Source organism: Eubalaena glacialis, chromosome 19 (assembly GCF_028564815.1).
Source record: "Eubalaena glacialis isolate mEubGla1 chromosome 19, mEubGla1.1.hap2.+ XY, whole genome shotgun sequence".
Classification (NCBI taxonomy): domain Eukaryota; kingdom Metazoa; phylum Chordata; class Mammalia; order Artiodactyla; family Balaenidae; genus Eubalaena; species Eubalaena glacialis.
Window position 1 is genome coordinate 54,484,115 of NC_083734.1, and position 13,291 is coordinate 54,497,405.

The 13,291-nt window shown below is 53.9% G+C and overlaps 1 protein-coding gene across 1 annotated transcript; it reads right to left on the reverse strand.

Moving 5' to 3' along the window:
• Window positions 1–1,149: 1,149 nt before the first annotated feature.
• Window positions 1,150–12,923, reverse strand: C19H17orf99 (chromosome 19 C17orf99 homolog). Its single transcript, XM_061176953.1, has 7 exons — window positions 12,837–12,923; window positions 12,623–12,726; window positions 9,614–9,751; window positions 9,201–9,230; window positions 1,915–2,075; window positions 1,662–1,758; window positions 1,150–1,424 (listed from the first exon to the last, which is right to left on the reverse strand). The coding sequence occupies exons 1-7, from the start codon at window positions 12,921–12,923 to the stop codon at window positions 1,418–1,420; spliced, it is 624 nt and encodes a 207-aa protein (XP_061032936.1). The 3' UTR covers window positions 1,150–1,417.
• Window positions 12,924–13,291: the final 368 nt, after the last annotated feature.

Genomic DNA, 13,291 nt, shown 5'->3' on the forward strand with positions numbered 1-13,291 from the left:
CCCACACTGGGGTCCTAGCTCCGGCTGAGACCCCCTGTCTCAGCCAGGGAGGTTTGATTTGCTCAGTCAATAAAACGTATGCTGAGACTGGAAGAGCACCAGCTTTCTTCAATGGCCAAAGAATGGAGAAGCGGGAACCTAGTTCACAAATCAACTCAACCCAATTCAGGTGGAGACACCAAATACATAGGAGGGTTGGAGTAAAAGGGAGGGGTTTGGAATGAGTGGGAGGAATATTCATGAGTTATCCAAGAACAGGGGTGTGGTTTGGACCTGGAACTGATGCAACTCTCCTTTTCAGTCCTTGTGGGGGCTTTTCGGTTTGTCATCATGGTGATTGCCAGCTGTCCTGGTCCTGGTGGGTGTGTCATTTAGCTAATGTATAGAGCGTGTAATAAGGCTCTAGATCTATTGGAAGTCAAATCCTCCGCCATCTTGAGCCTAGTTGGTTCTAATTGGTTCTTGTTTTTTTTCTGTTTGCTGCTTCCTCCTGAAACTTAGATAAGAGTAATTGGTTTCTATTCGAGGGAGGGGCAGGGGTGTGATTCTGGAGGAGGGGCAGGGGTGTGATTCTGGGGAGACAGCTTTGGTACCAGAGGGGCGGGGAGGAGGACCAGGAGACAGAAGTGTCTTAGGAACCAAGGGAGGTGAGAAGTTCGGAGGCAGAGGTGACCGCTGCCAAAGGCCAGGCCGGTGGAGCACACAGAGGCCTGCGGTGCCCAGGGTTGGACAGCACAAAGGCCCTGGTCACTTTACAAGTCAGTGAAGTAATAGCCTTGGAGAGGGGACCCCAGGAGGTCCGGCCCCTGCCTCCGGTCACCAGCTGGAAAGACTGACGGGGTTTCCATGGAGGGCAGAAGCCCCTGGCCCACCCTGGTGCCTGGGAGGCCTCATCCTCAGACCAATAGGGAGCGTTGGAGAGAGCCCCACCCAGAGGCAGTGGACTCCACGGCAAGGCGGCCAGAGCATGGTCAGGGTCAGATAAAGCCGCCAACGTGCTCCATGGGCACTTGGCACACGGTAGGCCCTAAGTAAGCTTTTGCAAGTCATGCATAAGCAACATGGCCCTTTCTTTGCCCTGGTGGTGTTACCGAACGCAAGTTCGTGTGCCCAACACACTGTGAAGCCAAACAAACCAAAATGTTGGAATTTGGAGCAGAGAAAGTTTTATTGTGGGGCCATGCAAGGAGAACGGGGCGGGGCGCTCATGCCCCCCAAAATTCAGAACTCCTCGAAGGCTTTCAGCAAAGCATTTTTATAGGCCAGGTGAGGGAGGGGAGTCGCAGGGTATGTGATCAATTCTCTGATTGGTTGGTGTCACAGAGGTTAACATTATCAATCTTTAGGCACCAGAAGGCCCCTGGGCTACGAGCTCATGATCATCAAGTAGTTAATTTCTTCCGTTTGGTGGTGGTTTTTAGCATCTGAAAAATTCAGGAAATATGCCTGAGATACTGTTATCTGGGTACTTCAGAGAGGAGCTACAGCAGAAGATATGGAGGAGGGGTCTGTCCTGGGAAAGCCCCATAGGGTCCTGCTTGGTTCCAATGGCAGCCCTGCCCTACCAAACCACCACCGGCTCTGCCAAGCCAGGGCCCCCATTGGTCCACATAGGCCATCAGCAGTTCACTCCTCCCCCACATCCAGCACCCATTTCCTACCTGATCTGCTTGGTCCAGCTCAGTTTCCAAGAAAAGATGGCTATGACGGAGATGAGGCAGCCAGCCAGCACGAAGGTGGGTCCCTGGGGCAGCTCTCCTGTGAAGGAGGCGGGGGGCAGCTGGGCTGGACTTCTGTTGGGCCGGGCCAGGGTAGGCATGGCCGCGTCAGGACACCCTTCCCTGCTCTTGGCACCTCCCACTGACCTACTCAGAAGTGCCAGCTGCCCCTCTGGAAACCAAGGGGCCCTCTCACCTGGGGGCACCAGTGTGAAGGGAGTGTGCTGGACGCTGACGTCGTTTTCAGCCTGGCACCGGAACCAGTCCGACGTCTGGTTCAGTGGGAAGGAGAAGTTGGCTGGCTGCCCAGGGTTCCGAGTCTGCTGCATGTGGATGTGCCCGCTCCTCCTGACCAGTCTGTAGGTGATGGGTGGGCTGCCCGAGGATGCCTGGCAGAACACCTCTACCCTGAGGCCTGACCCCCTGTCCAACAGGGTGAAGTCAGCTTGCAGCTGGGACACCGGCTCTGGCAGGGTGGGAGAGGGCAGGAGCACAGCTGTGGCTGGGAGACTTTAATGCCCTCTCCCTAGCCAATGCCCTCAGTACACATGCCTAATGAGCCTAGTGGCCTAACTGATTGATTGCTCCTCTAGGCAGCCTTCTGGATTACTCCCTCCGCCTCGCGTCTGAGCTTCTACCCTACTTGCAGTGTATACCATACAATTTCATACATGTATTTGGTTTTATTTTCATGTGGTATATTCTGGGTTTCCAGACTTAGCAGCTAAAAATACAGGACACCCAGTTAATTTTGAATTCAGATTAACAATGAATAAAATTTAGGCAGTCTCTTAAAGATGAGACAGTCCAAAGAGGAAGAAGGAAACCAACGTTTATCAAGCACCTTAAGAAAATGCTGGTTTGGCAATTCCTCAAAAAATTAAAGAATTACCATATGACCCAGCAATTCCACTCCTAGATATATACCAAAAGAATTGAAAACAGGGACGCTAACAGATACTTGTACACACATGTTCACAGCAGCACTATTCACAACAGCCAAAAGGTGGAAACAGCCCAGATGTCCATCAACGGATGATGGATAAACAAAATGTGGTCCATCCGTATGACGGAAGAGTATTCATCCATAAAAAGGAACGAAGCACTGACACCTGCTACAACATGGATGAACCTTAAAAACATTGTGCTGAATGAAATATGTCAGACACAAAAGGCCACATATTGTATGATTCTATTCATGTGAAATACCCAGAATTTTTTAAATACCCAGAGAATTCCCTGGTGGTCCAGTGCTTAGGACTCTGCGCTTTCACTGCGGGGGGCACGGGTTCGATCCCTGGTCGGGGAACTAAGATCCCACATGCTTTGCAGTGTGGCAAAATAATAAAAAATAAAAAATCCTCAGAGACAGAAAGCAGATTGGTAGTTACTAGGGGCTGGGAGAGGGGCAACGAGGAGTGACTGCTTGATGCATATGGGGATTCCTTTTGGGAAATGTGAATGGACCAAATGCTACTGAATTATCACTTTAAAATGGTTACCTTTGTGTTATGTGAACTTCACCTCAATTTTTTAAAGAAAAGAAAAAAGAAACTGCTGCAGGAAAAGTCTACCTCTTGGGTTTAGACTCTTCCTGCTCAGAACATTACTACAGAGATAAATTGAAATCAGGACATGAGTAGGAAGCACGGAGAAGTTTGGAACACAGGGTGGGAGAACTGACACTGGCTTCAACTTCTCGAGTCAACAGTTTTGTCCCCTGCGGCAGGGGCCAGGCGCTCTGTCAGTCCTGCATATCACCGCATCCCTGGCCAGAAAGTTACTATCTGTTGGCGGAACGAAGCAGTTGCTCTCAGGTTGCACGCTGAAGCGTGGCATCCGCTCCTTGCAGGGATCTCCTTATGTGATAAAGGGGTGAACCTTGAGTCCTGTGGCCCCGGTGTTCCTTGAGGACACCCTGGAGCTGGGGATTTCCTCCCAGGATGGGGACAAGTAAAGTACAGAGTGGGCCAGGCAGCCAATGAGCTGGCCCAGCGTTCAGGCCTGATACTGGACAGTGGCCTGGAGGCATCTAGGGCCTCTCCACCTTCCAAGGTCAGAGATCAGAGGTTTCCTCATCCAGACCTGCTCTAGGTACCTTCGCCATAAGCATCTCTGCCATACGCATCTTTGCCTCAGGCATTTCCACTGCCAACATTTTCACTGCAAAACTAATTGGCCTTCCAATGCGGAAGTCCCGAAACTGATACCTCTCTTAAGGAAGGAAGAAATTTTAGTAAACAAGAAAAAGTGGGGGCTTTCCTGGTGGCGCAATGGTTAAGAACCTGCCTGCCAATGCAAGGGACACGGGTTCGAGCCCTGATCAGGGAAGATCCCACGTGCTGCGGAGCAACTGAGCCCATGTGCCACAACTTCTAAGCCTGTGCTCTAGAGCCCGTGAGCCACAACTACTGAGCCTGCGTGCCACAACTACTGAAGCCTGCATGCCTAGAGCCCGTGCTCCGCGACAAGAGAAGCCACGGCAATGAGAAGCCCGCACACCGCAATGAAGAGTAGCCCCCGTTCGCTGCAACTAGAGAAAGCCTGCATGCAGCAGCGAGGGCCCAACGCAGCCAAAAATAAATAAATATAAATAAATTTAAAGAAAAGAAAAAGTGTGATGCTGAACGAGAAGATGAATCAACAGGCAAAAAAAAAAAAAAAAAAAAAAAAGGGATAAAATCCTATGAACGAAAGACTTGGAAGACAAGTGATTTAGATACAACCCACAAAATAAAATCAGTTATTTGTGCAGTGTTGCCATGAATCTACACACATTTAAATATATTAACATATTTTCTATTTCATAATAAAGTCTTTCATTTTTCAATTCATTTTTCATGTTTCCTTATGTCCTTTTAAATGTCCCTCTTTTATTTATTTTTTTATATTCATACGGCGAAATTGCCTTCTGGCCAATTAGTTAGTTAGTTATGTGGTGACAATGCCTATGGCAAAGATGCCGTGGGCTGCAGGGGTGGTGGTCAGGCTTCTGCTCCCAGACAGGTCAACATCTGGTTCAAAGGGACAGTCAGAAAGCAGGGGGCAGGTGGGTATGACCCAGACCACGAGAGATGTTACAGTGGAGGGATCCTAAACTTGGAGAGGTTGGATGGAAGTAGAGAAACAGGCCACTTAGGAAAGGCAGGACTTCAGAAGAACCGGGAGACCAGATGCTCACAGCACCCAGAGGACTCTCCTCCCTGGACCCAGGACCAAAACCCACTCTGCAGCCACTCCCAGCAGGCATTCATCCATCCAAACCGCCTCTCTGCTTGGGAGTAATTTTTCTGTTTTGTAGGCAGATCCTGGAGTCGATTTTGATGTAGAAAACATCTGTAAGATCTTCCTATTGGTCTGATCTTGCCCACACTGAATTCTCCAAGACAGCGATCGCAATTAAACAAAGATGCCTTCTGAATGGGGGCTTGGGAGAGAAGTCTGAATGATTCGTGGTGGGCACTTACCTGCCTTTTCAAGGAGAGTGTGTAGCGGGGGGGGGGAATGCTTGGGCCGGGGGCGGGGTAGAGAGAAGGGTGTATGAAATCTAAATATCATATACCTCATTCCTCATCCTTGCCCTGCCAGGCACATTGGCTCTGGAAATGCTGCGATCAGAAAACTGCCCACTGAGCAGAGAACTGGAAGAAACTAGAATATGATGTTCTTCAGAGACATTTCCTAGGAATCCTAAAGTTTCTGACTGCTAAGCATATTTCCTTCTCAACCAGGGGTGGTTTTGCCTCCAGGGGACCTTTGTGTCCAGAGACATTTTTGGTTGTTGCTAGTGGGGGGTGAGGTGCTCCTGGCATCTAGTTGGGAAGAGGCCAGGGAAGTCGCTAAACATCGTACAATGCACAGGGCAGCCCCCATAACAGAATTATCCAGCCCCAATGGCAGTCGTGTCAAGGCTGAGAAACTGGTCTAGACAACTAGCAGCGGCTTTGCAGAATCAGGATTCTCTCCCTGCCCACGGCTGCTCAGACACCGCAAATCTTTTCTCATCGGCACCTCTTTCTAAACTTCATGAGAACCCCCATTTTTTTCATACTATTTTTTTTTCAAACACTCCTTCATGCAAAATCTTTGAAGTTAAGTAAAGCTCTATCTAGAGTTTAATCTACTCTCCAGGGCACCAGTTTGCAAACTGCTACCAACAATTTCGTCAACGCGACTCTGGGGCCCAACAGTCAACGGCTCTTGGAGCCAGAATCTTCCTCCCCGGGGAAATGTGGGTCCAGGCTTAAGGGTGATGACACTTTTGCTCCCTTCATTGTGGGGAAATGACCTTGACTTAACAAAAATGGAAAGAAAAAGCTGGCCCACCTTCATTTCCATTTCGATGGCCATTAATAGAAGCCTGATTTACATAAGTTCACAGACAGGAGCCACTTTCTTTTTTAGTGCCCTACAGGGTAGAGCATTCACTTTTTATTCTAACAAGACTTGTGTGGGTCTTTCCTTTTGATTATTTAGTTTATGCATCTAGCCCACCCATAACGAGTGGTCTATCATTTAATTACAAATTCATCATCTGTGTCTGAACATTTGAATGATAGGATGGCACACTCAGAATTTGATGAAGTGACAAGGATACCCTGGGGACCGGAAGCTGAGCCAGGCCAGGGCTGGGGTGATCGAATGGCTGTGCAGCGCCTCCCACTGTTGCTAAAGAAAGAGCGAGCGGCTTAGGGCTGCGCCCAGGCCGGGGCAGTGGGCTGCCGCCCAGCTGGGCTCGGAGGCCCTTCAGGATCGCCCCTACCTCTCCCTAGCTTGTTTCTGTGATGACCCAGAAGCTTGGAGATTGGAGTCCCAACCCTGGAGGCCCAATTCATTAGACCTGAGCTCGGGCCCAGGGATCTGAGGAGGGTTGAACAAGCAGCCCATCTGTTGAGAGTTGAATTGTGTCCTCCAGAAAAGAAGATGTATTCAAGCCTTAACCCCAGGTACTTGTGAATGGGACCTTATTTGGAAATGGGGTCCTTACAGATGGACTTCAGTAACCCATGATGGATTAGAGTGGGCCTTAAAGAGAAGAGACAAAGACACACACACACAGGCCATGTAAAGACAGAGGCAGAGTTTGGAGTGATGCTGTCACAAGCCAGGGAACGCCAAGGATTACCACAGCCCACAGGAGCGAGGCTTCAGATGAAGCCTCCAGAACCAGGAGAGAATCAATTTCTGTGTGGTACTTCGTTAGAGCAGCCCCAGGAAACTAGCACAGCCTCTTACAAGTGAAGTGGGTTTCAGGAGTGGGGGGGAGGGGACAGTTATCAAGATTCCTTTGTACGCACTCTGAATCTGTCCTTCAACCGGCCGCGCCCCAGCCCCGCACCCCGAACACTGTCTTCTTTCATGGCAGCCCCACGGGAGACCTCAGGTCCCCAGGTCACCCTCATCTTCCTGCCCCACCCTTTCTAGGGCTCTCAAAGTCCCCCTTTACGTCCCACCTCCCCCTGCGCCCTCTGGAAGGCTGGTAGGTTCAGTTGGCGCCAAATCCCGTAACCCTCAAGCTTTCCTCTCACATCTCACCTTCTACACCTAATGGAAACCAGCCTCCCCTCCCCCGGGGCAGTGCCTGCACCAGTGGTATCTCAGGTGGCGGGGGATCCTCACAGCCTTCCCAACACTGGCCTGGGATGGCGAGGGCGGGCATCCTCTTGCTATTTCTGGACCACTCTCCCTCCTCCCTCCCTAAACAGCAGCCTTGAACCTCATGTCTTCAGACACCGCACCCTGCCCCTCTGGGTTACAATTACCTAGAAATGCCCACCATCCCTTGAAGATTCTTGTGCCTGGTTCCTGCTACACTCCATACTGCACTTGCCATGATTCTTGGGGATTTCAAAATACACAGAGAGAAACGTTCCAAAATCTTGGCTCTTAACACCCAATATCTCAGGCCCAACCTCTTGTTCCCATCAGTAGTAATCAGTTGTAAGGCTGCCCTTGACTTCGCCAGTCCCCCAGTTGCTCAGACCAAAAACCCCCGAGTCATCCATCTTCCACAGCTGTGTCTTTCCCGTCCCATCCCATCCCATCCATCAGCAAAGGCCTTCAGAATATATATTGACCACCTTGCCAGGCCTCCTGGCTATCACCCAATCTCTCCTCTGGATCCCGGGAACAGTCTAAAGGCTCTCTGGGATTCTACCCTTCAGCCCCATCTCATCTCTTCTCAACACAGCAGCCAAAATGACCCCAGGAAGAGTAAATCAGGTCAAGCCTTCTGCTGCAAACCCTCCCATTGCTATGCCCACAGGGCCCCCCCTACTCAACACTGCCCCCCCCCACCTCATCCAACACTCCCCTGCCCCTGCTTCCTGTGCTCTGGCCATGCTGGGGCCTCAAGCAGCACCTGGCACCAAACAGATGCTCCACCAGTAATTATTGAATGACTGGATGAATGAATGAATGATTTGTCAGTCGGTTCCTTAGGAGTTTAGTTAGCAGGACTTGCGGGCAAGAGTCTGAGCAGAAGTCAGGGGCCGGAGGGGGGTGGACCGGCCCTGCCCAGGTACTTCCTGGAGACCCAGAGGCCAGGGCCCAGCGCCGTTCTCCTTTTAGCGGAAACACCATGATGTGTTTGTTTTTAAAGCAAATAAGGAAATGAGAGTTCAGCCCGCGCCCCACTCAAGTGAGACCCACCCTTAAGTGGAATAGAGGCGGCTGCAGCTGCAGCCCTGAGACTAGGGAAGGTACAGGTCCAGATGAGGCCAGAGGAAGGGCAGCCGCCCTTGCAGAGATGTGGAGAGGAGGAGGTGACGGATCCCCTTGACTTTAAGGGTCACGGGGCCAGAAATGGGGGCAGGAGAAGGAAGGGGAGTGGAAAGGTGGAGGCGGCAAAGCTGAGGGGAGGAGGGATGGCCACCAGGAGCATCCCCTCTCACTGGCTCTGTACACCAGGCGGCTGGTGGAGAGAGGGGCCCTGACACCTTCCTGTTGCCTCTGAGAGTCAGGCAGTTTCCCCTTTGCTGGACCTTGGGGAGGGAGGAGTTGGGGGAGCCCGGACTTCCTCATTCTCTCACTCGCCCTCCTCCTGGGCCAAGTCACCCCACCAGAATGCCCCCAGCCTGCCCTGGGGTCACACCCCCCGCCCCGAGGGGCTTCTGCTACAGATCAGGCACTCAGGTAGAGTGATTGGGGTACACCTGCCAGGGGACACGCCCTCTGCCCGCCTCCGCTGGTAATACCCACCCCACACACAGCCCAAGGGGAAGCCAAGCACTTTCCTTGCCCCGCATTCCGTCTGTTGTCCCGCCCACTCCCACCTCCTGCAGAGCCTTCTCTTCTCCAACCCTCCAGGGCCCTGCAGGGGTTGAGGCTGGGGTCCAGAACTGTCCAGTGGTCTAGCAGCAGACGCCACTCACCAGCAACACCCTTCCCCCGGCCGGCCAAGGCCTCTACCGTGGGTGGGGCCTCTGACTCCAGGGTCCCCATCTGGGGGTACTCCGCCCTCCAGCATGCTGGGAAACTCACCTTTCTCCTGCTTCGCGGAGCTGCTGGTGGCTGTAAGAGAGGGGAGGGCGGTTAGGAGAGCCCAGGGTGGAGGGGAGGCCAGAGCCCACCCAGAGAGCCTCGTCCTGAGCCCGGAAGGAGGCCCAGGACTCCACAAGCACCTTCACTCACAGAAGCTCTTTGGAGCCCGGAGCATTTCGTATCATCAGTCCATTCTGCAGATGAGTAAAGAGTGGGCCCAGAATGCTGAAGCAATAATTAAGGGGCTGGTCTGAGACTCAAGCCTAAACCTTCCCCTCTCTGTCCTGTGCTTCCAGAGGTGTCTGGGCCTTTGGGTCCCACCTCTCCTGTGCTCCCTAGACCCCTGGACCCTGAGCCTGCCCCCTCAAGGCCCTGGCAGCGGCCCCCTCCCACGATGTCCCTGGGCAGCTCACCTAGCGCGGCCAAGCAGAGCAGCGGCAGGACTCTCATGCCTCTGCCGCGTGGGGCCCTCAGCCAGGCGAGCAAGAACTTCCTTGAGCGAGGCCACCTCCACTCCAGAGCCTCTGGGTGCTCCCTGGGTGGGTGCGTGCCTGCAGCGGGGAGATAACCTGGATGCCACAGCGCCCCAGGGCTGGGCCCGGGACAGCAACTCTCCCCACACGCCCAGGGAGTTAGGAGGGGCCTGGAGCCACACTGCCAAGCTGTAGGACCCCAGGGTAGATGTCTGTGTCCTCACCCTGGAGTATGTTATGGTAGCCAGCAGGGGGGAATTAAGCTTGCTAACCCGCTGATTTTGAGACGAGAGGATTATCCCAGATTATCGAGGTGGGCCTGATGTAATCATGAGGGTCCTTCTGAAGAACTGGTGGGTTGGACCCCTCAGGGCTGGGGGCTCAGGGCAGAGAGAAGAGAGGGGGCAGGTAAGGTGGGACTAGGACCCACCCAATCCCACAGAGGCTTTTTTTTTTTTTAAATGAATGAAGTGACTTTATTGAAACACTCCCTGTTTATACACTGACACAGCTGCATGCGTTTTTCTCCTGCTATCACGGAACGTGGAGCTTTGATTTATACACAGGTGCCTTCCTCAGGGAAGATGTCCCGCCCCCAGGGAACAATTTGCTTCCTGTGTGGGCTCTTCTCTCCTACAGAGCCTCACAGGTCAGTGGCACTCACACCCCAGGAACGGGCACCTGACCCAAAGGAGGCCAGTTACAGCCCTGCCCTGGGGCCCCTAGGCCCGGCTCAGGGGCACCCAATGAGGCCTGGGCGTGTTGGGAAGCTGGTCTGGCGGGATGACCCTGCCCAAGCCTGGGCACAGTGTCCTGGAGCTCCCCTGAGGACTAGCTTTGTCTGTCACCTCGGTGGTCCCTTCTCCTCAGTGGGCAAGAATCAGCATCTGTCCCTTGCCACCCAGAGTCCTGACTCGTACCCCTGGGGATGTGCTCTGGGGACCCAACTACCTCTCTGCATTTGGGCAAAAGCTAATCTTCTCTTAGTTTTCCTAGCGAAATTCCCTTCCAGAAAGTCTGTTCTCACTCTGCCGGGAGGGGTGCGTGGAAGGAATTGACGACTGAAGGCAGTCAGACGGGTCCCCTCAGCTGCGGGCAATCTGTTGCCTGAAGTCCCAGAAGCTCGAGGTTTTTCCTCTATGTTGTGCTCAGGGCTTCTGATTCGAGCTGAGGCAGCTCGTGAGAAGCCTCCCCCTTTTATCGGTGTGTCTGGGGAGCCAGAGTCAGAGCAGAGAACGGTGGGTGGACTCGAGGGACAGTTCCCCCAGGCCTTGGTGGGACCGGGGGCATCTTTCCTGCCTCACCCCGGCTACCCGTCTCCAGCCATCACCTGTGTGCCCCATCAGATGAGGGCTGTTTCTCTGGGCTGTTCTCCGCCTCTTCTCCACAGGCTGCAGGTGTGACAGCACTGAGTAGGTTGCCCCAGGTGAGCCCAGGTCACCTAGATGGAGCGGAGTCAGGGTGTCCTCAAAGCTCTCCTGTCACCCACTAGACTGACATTTCGTGATTTCTGCCCACCGAGGGCCAGTCTCCTCTATGATAAATGGCCTTACCAGCACCTCCTTGCGTCACTTTCCTGGGAGGGTCCCCTGGGTGGGAATCTGTGCTGGGCTGCCTTGGCCAGAGTAGTTGGGAGCCCTCTCAGGGCTGGGTGGGGAGAGTCCGGGACCCCTCCACCCCAAGGTGGAGGCACTGGGGCTCCTGCCCTCCTGCACCTGCACTGGGCTCTTGCACCTGGAGAGACCCTGGCTTCACTTACTGCAATAACCCCACGGGCCTCTCCCTGCCCACGTGTGTCTTCTTTGCTACTGGTAGAGGCTCAACGTTACCCGACCCCCGGGCTCTCCAAGCCCAGCCCAGGAACCAACCCAGTGCTGGTTCCGCCTTCACTCTGGTTGTCCTCGTGGGCCCCACAGCCCAGTCTAGAGGCCTCAGAGTCCCAGTTTCCATAGCTCAGGCCCGCCCAGCCCGTCTCTACACCTTGGCTCAGGCCGTTCCTCTGCCTTCATCTCCTGTCTGAGTCCTCCCTCCCCCAAGGCCCCGCTAGTCGCCCACTCCACGAAACCCTCCTGCTGACTGTGATGGCTCCCCCCTGAGCCCCAGGTTGCCTCGCTGGGCGGGCACGGTCACAGGGCCATCAGGGCCCCTTCCCATCTCTCCCACTTTGCTCCTTTAGGCCAATGACCATGTTGTAATAGGGCCTCAACTGCTCTCCCAGGAAGGACACTATGTAAGTAACTGCTCATTCAGTTCTCACAACCACGCAGAGGAGGGTGGTGTCATCCCCAGGTTTTGGTCAAGCAAACTGAGGCCCCGAGTTTGAGTTCCTCAAGGTCCCAAAGCTCGTGCCCCTCACATCCGGTGATGCACTTGGCTGGTTCTCTGAAGGCACGTGAAGGTGATGAGAAGGACCTGGATGCCTCAGCGCTGCAGGTTCTCCCGCTTCGCACCCAACAGCATCACCCCCCGGGGGCTCATTAAACCACAGCGCTGGGCTCCACCCTTAGAGGAGGTGGGGTGGGGCCTGAGAACTGGCTTTTCTAACAAGTTCCCAGGTGATGTTGGTGCTGCCGGTCGGGGACCACACGTTGACCTTAAGCTGCTAATTAACAACGTGTGTCACTTTCTTTGGGGCCAGGCTGGTTGCCCTCCCCAAGCTGAGCACGTAGCTCCCCGTGTCTCCCGCAGTCTCATCACCAGCCCCAGAACAGGGCCCGGCACTTGTTGACAGGCGGATGGGTCATGTGATGCTGGGTGAGTGAGAGAGAGGGACAGCGACAGGAGGAGCTGAGCCAGCCAAGACTCCAATGACCACGTGAAGCCCCTGGACTGAGGGCGCCGGGCCAGAGCCGCCCAGATGCCGTGTCCAGGCTGGGAATCCAGCCAGGCGCTGGCCTCCTGCTGCTGGAAGTAGAGCCTTGTCAAGCACGTCCTGGGGTTTCTCCTGACCTTCCCTCCTGACGGCTCTTTAGGCCAGCAATCCTCAACCCTGGCTGCCGGTGAGAGTCACCTGGGAGCTTTAGAAAGTCCCGATGCCTGGCTGCTGGCTGCACCTGGATCAATCGCGCCAGAATCGCTGGCACAGGGCCAGCATCTGCCGGGGCTTCTCAGGGGTTCTCCGAGGCTGAGCACCACAGATTGAGAACCTCTGCAGCCTCGGCACCGGAGGCTTGGGAATCTTGGACGCAGCCCTGCCTTCTTGGGCAGCGGGCTCCGCTACCTCCCGGGGCCCACACTCGGCGTGTCTCATGATGCAGGGCAGATCTGCGCTCTGCCCCTTGCTGACTCATAACGTCTGTGGGTCTCAATGGTCTCACACGTGAAGGAGGAATTACAGGAGGTTGTGTAGGGTGCCTGCAGTCAGAGCACAGTAAGCCCCCACTGTTTGCTCTCACTGCGGCCAGGCCTTCCCCTTCCCGCAGGTGGAGGTCTCTGAACTTTTATAATGGTACTACCCAGGGTAAACAATTCCTGAGCACTGCCAATGGATGTGTATTTATAAACTGCATTCATGGGTTACTATACTAACATATTATGCATATTATAAAACATTCAACAAAAATAGAAACTTTTAAGGATTGAGATAAAAATATAAATACAAGTTCCCATATTTTCTTC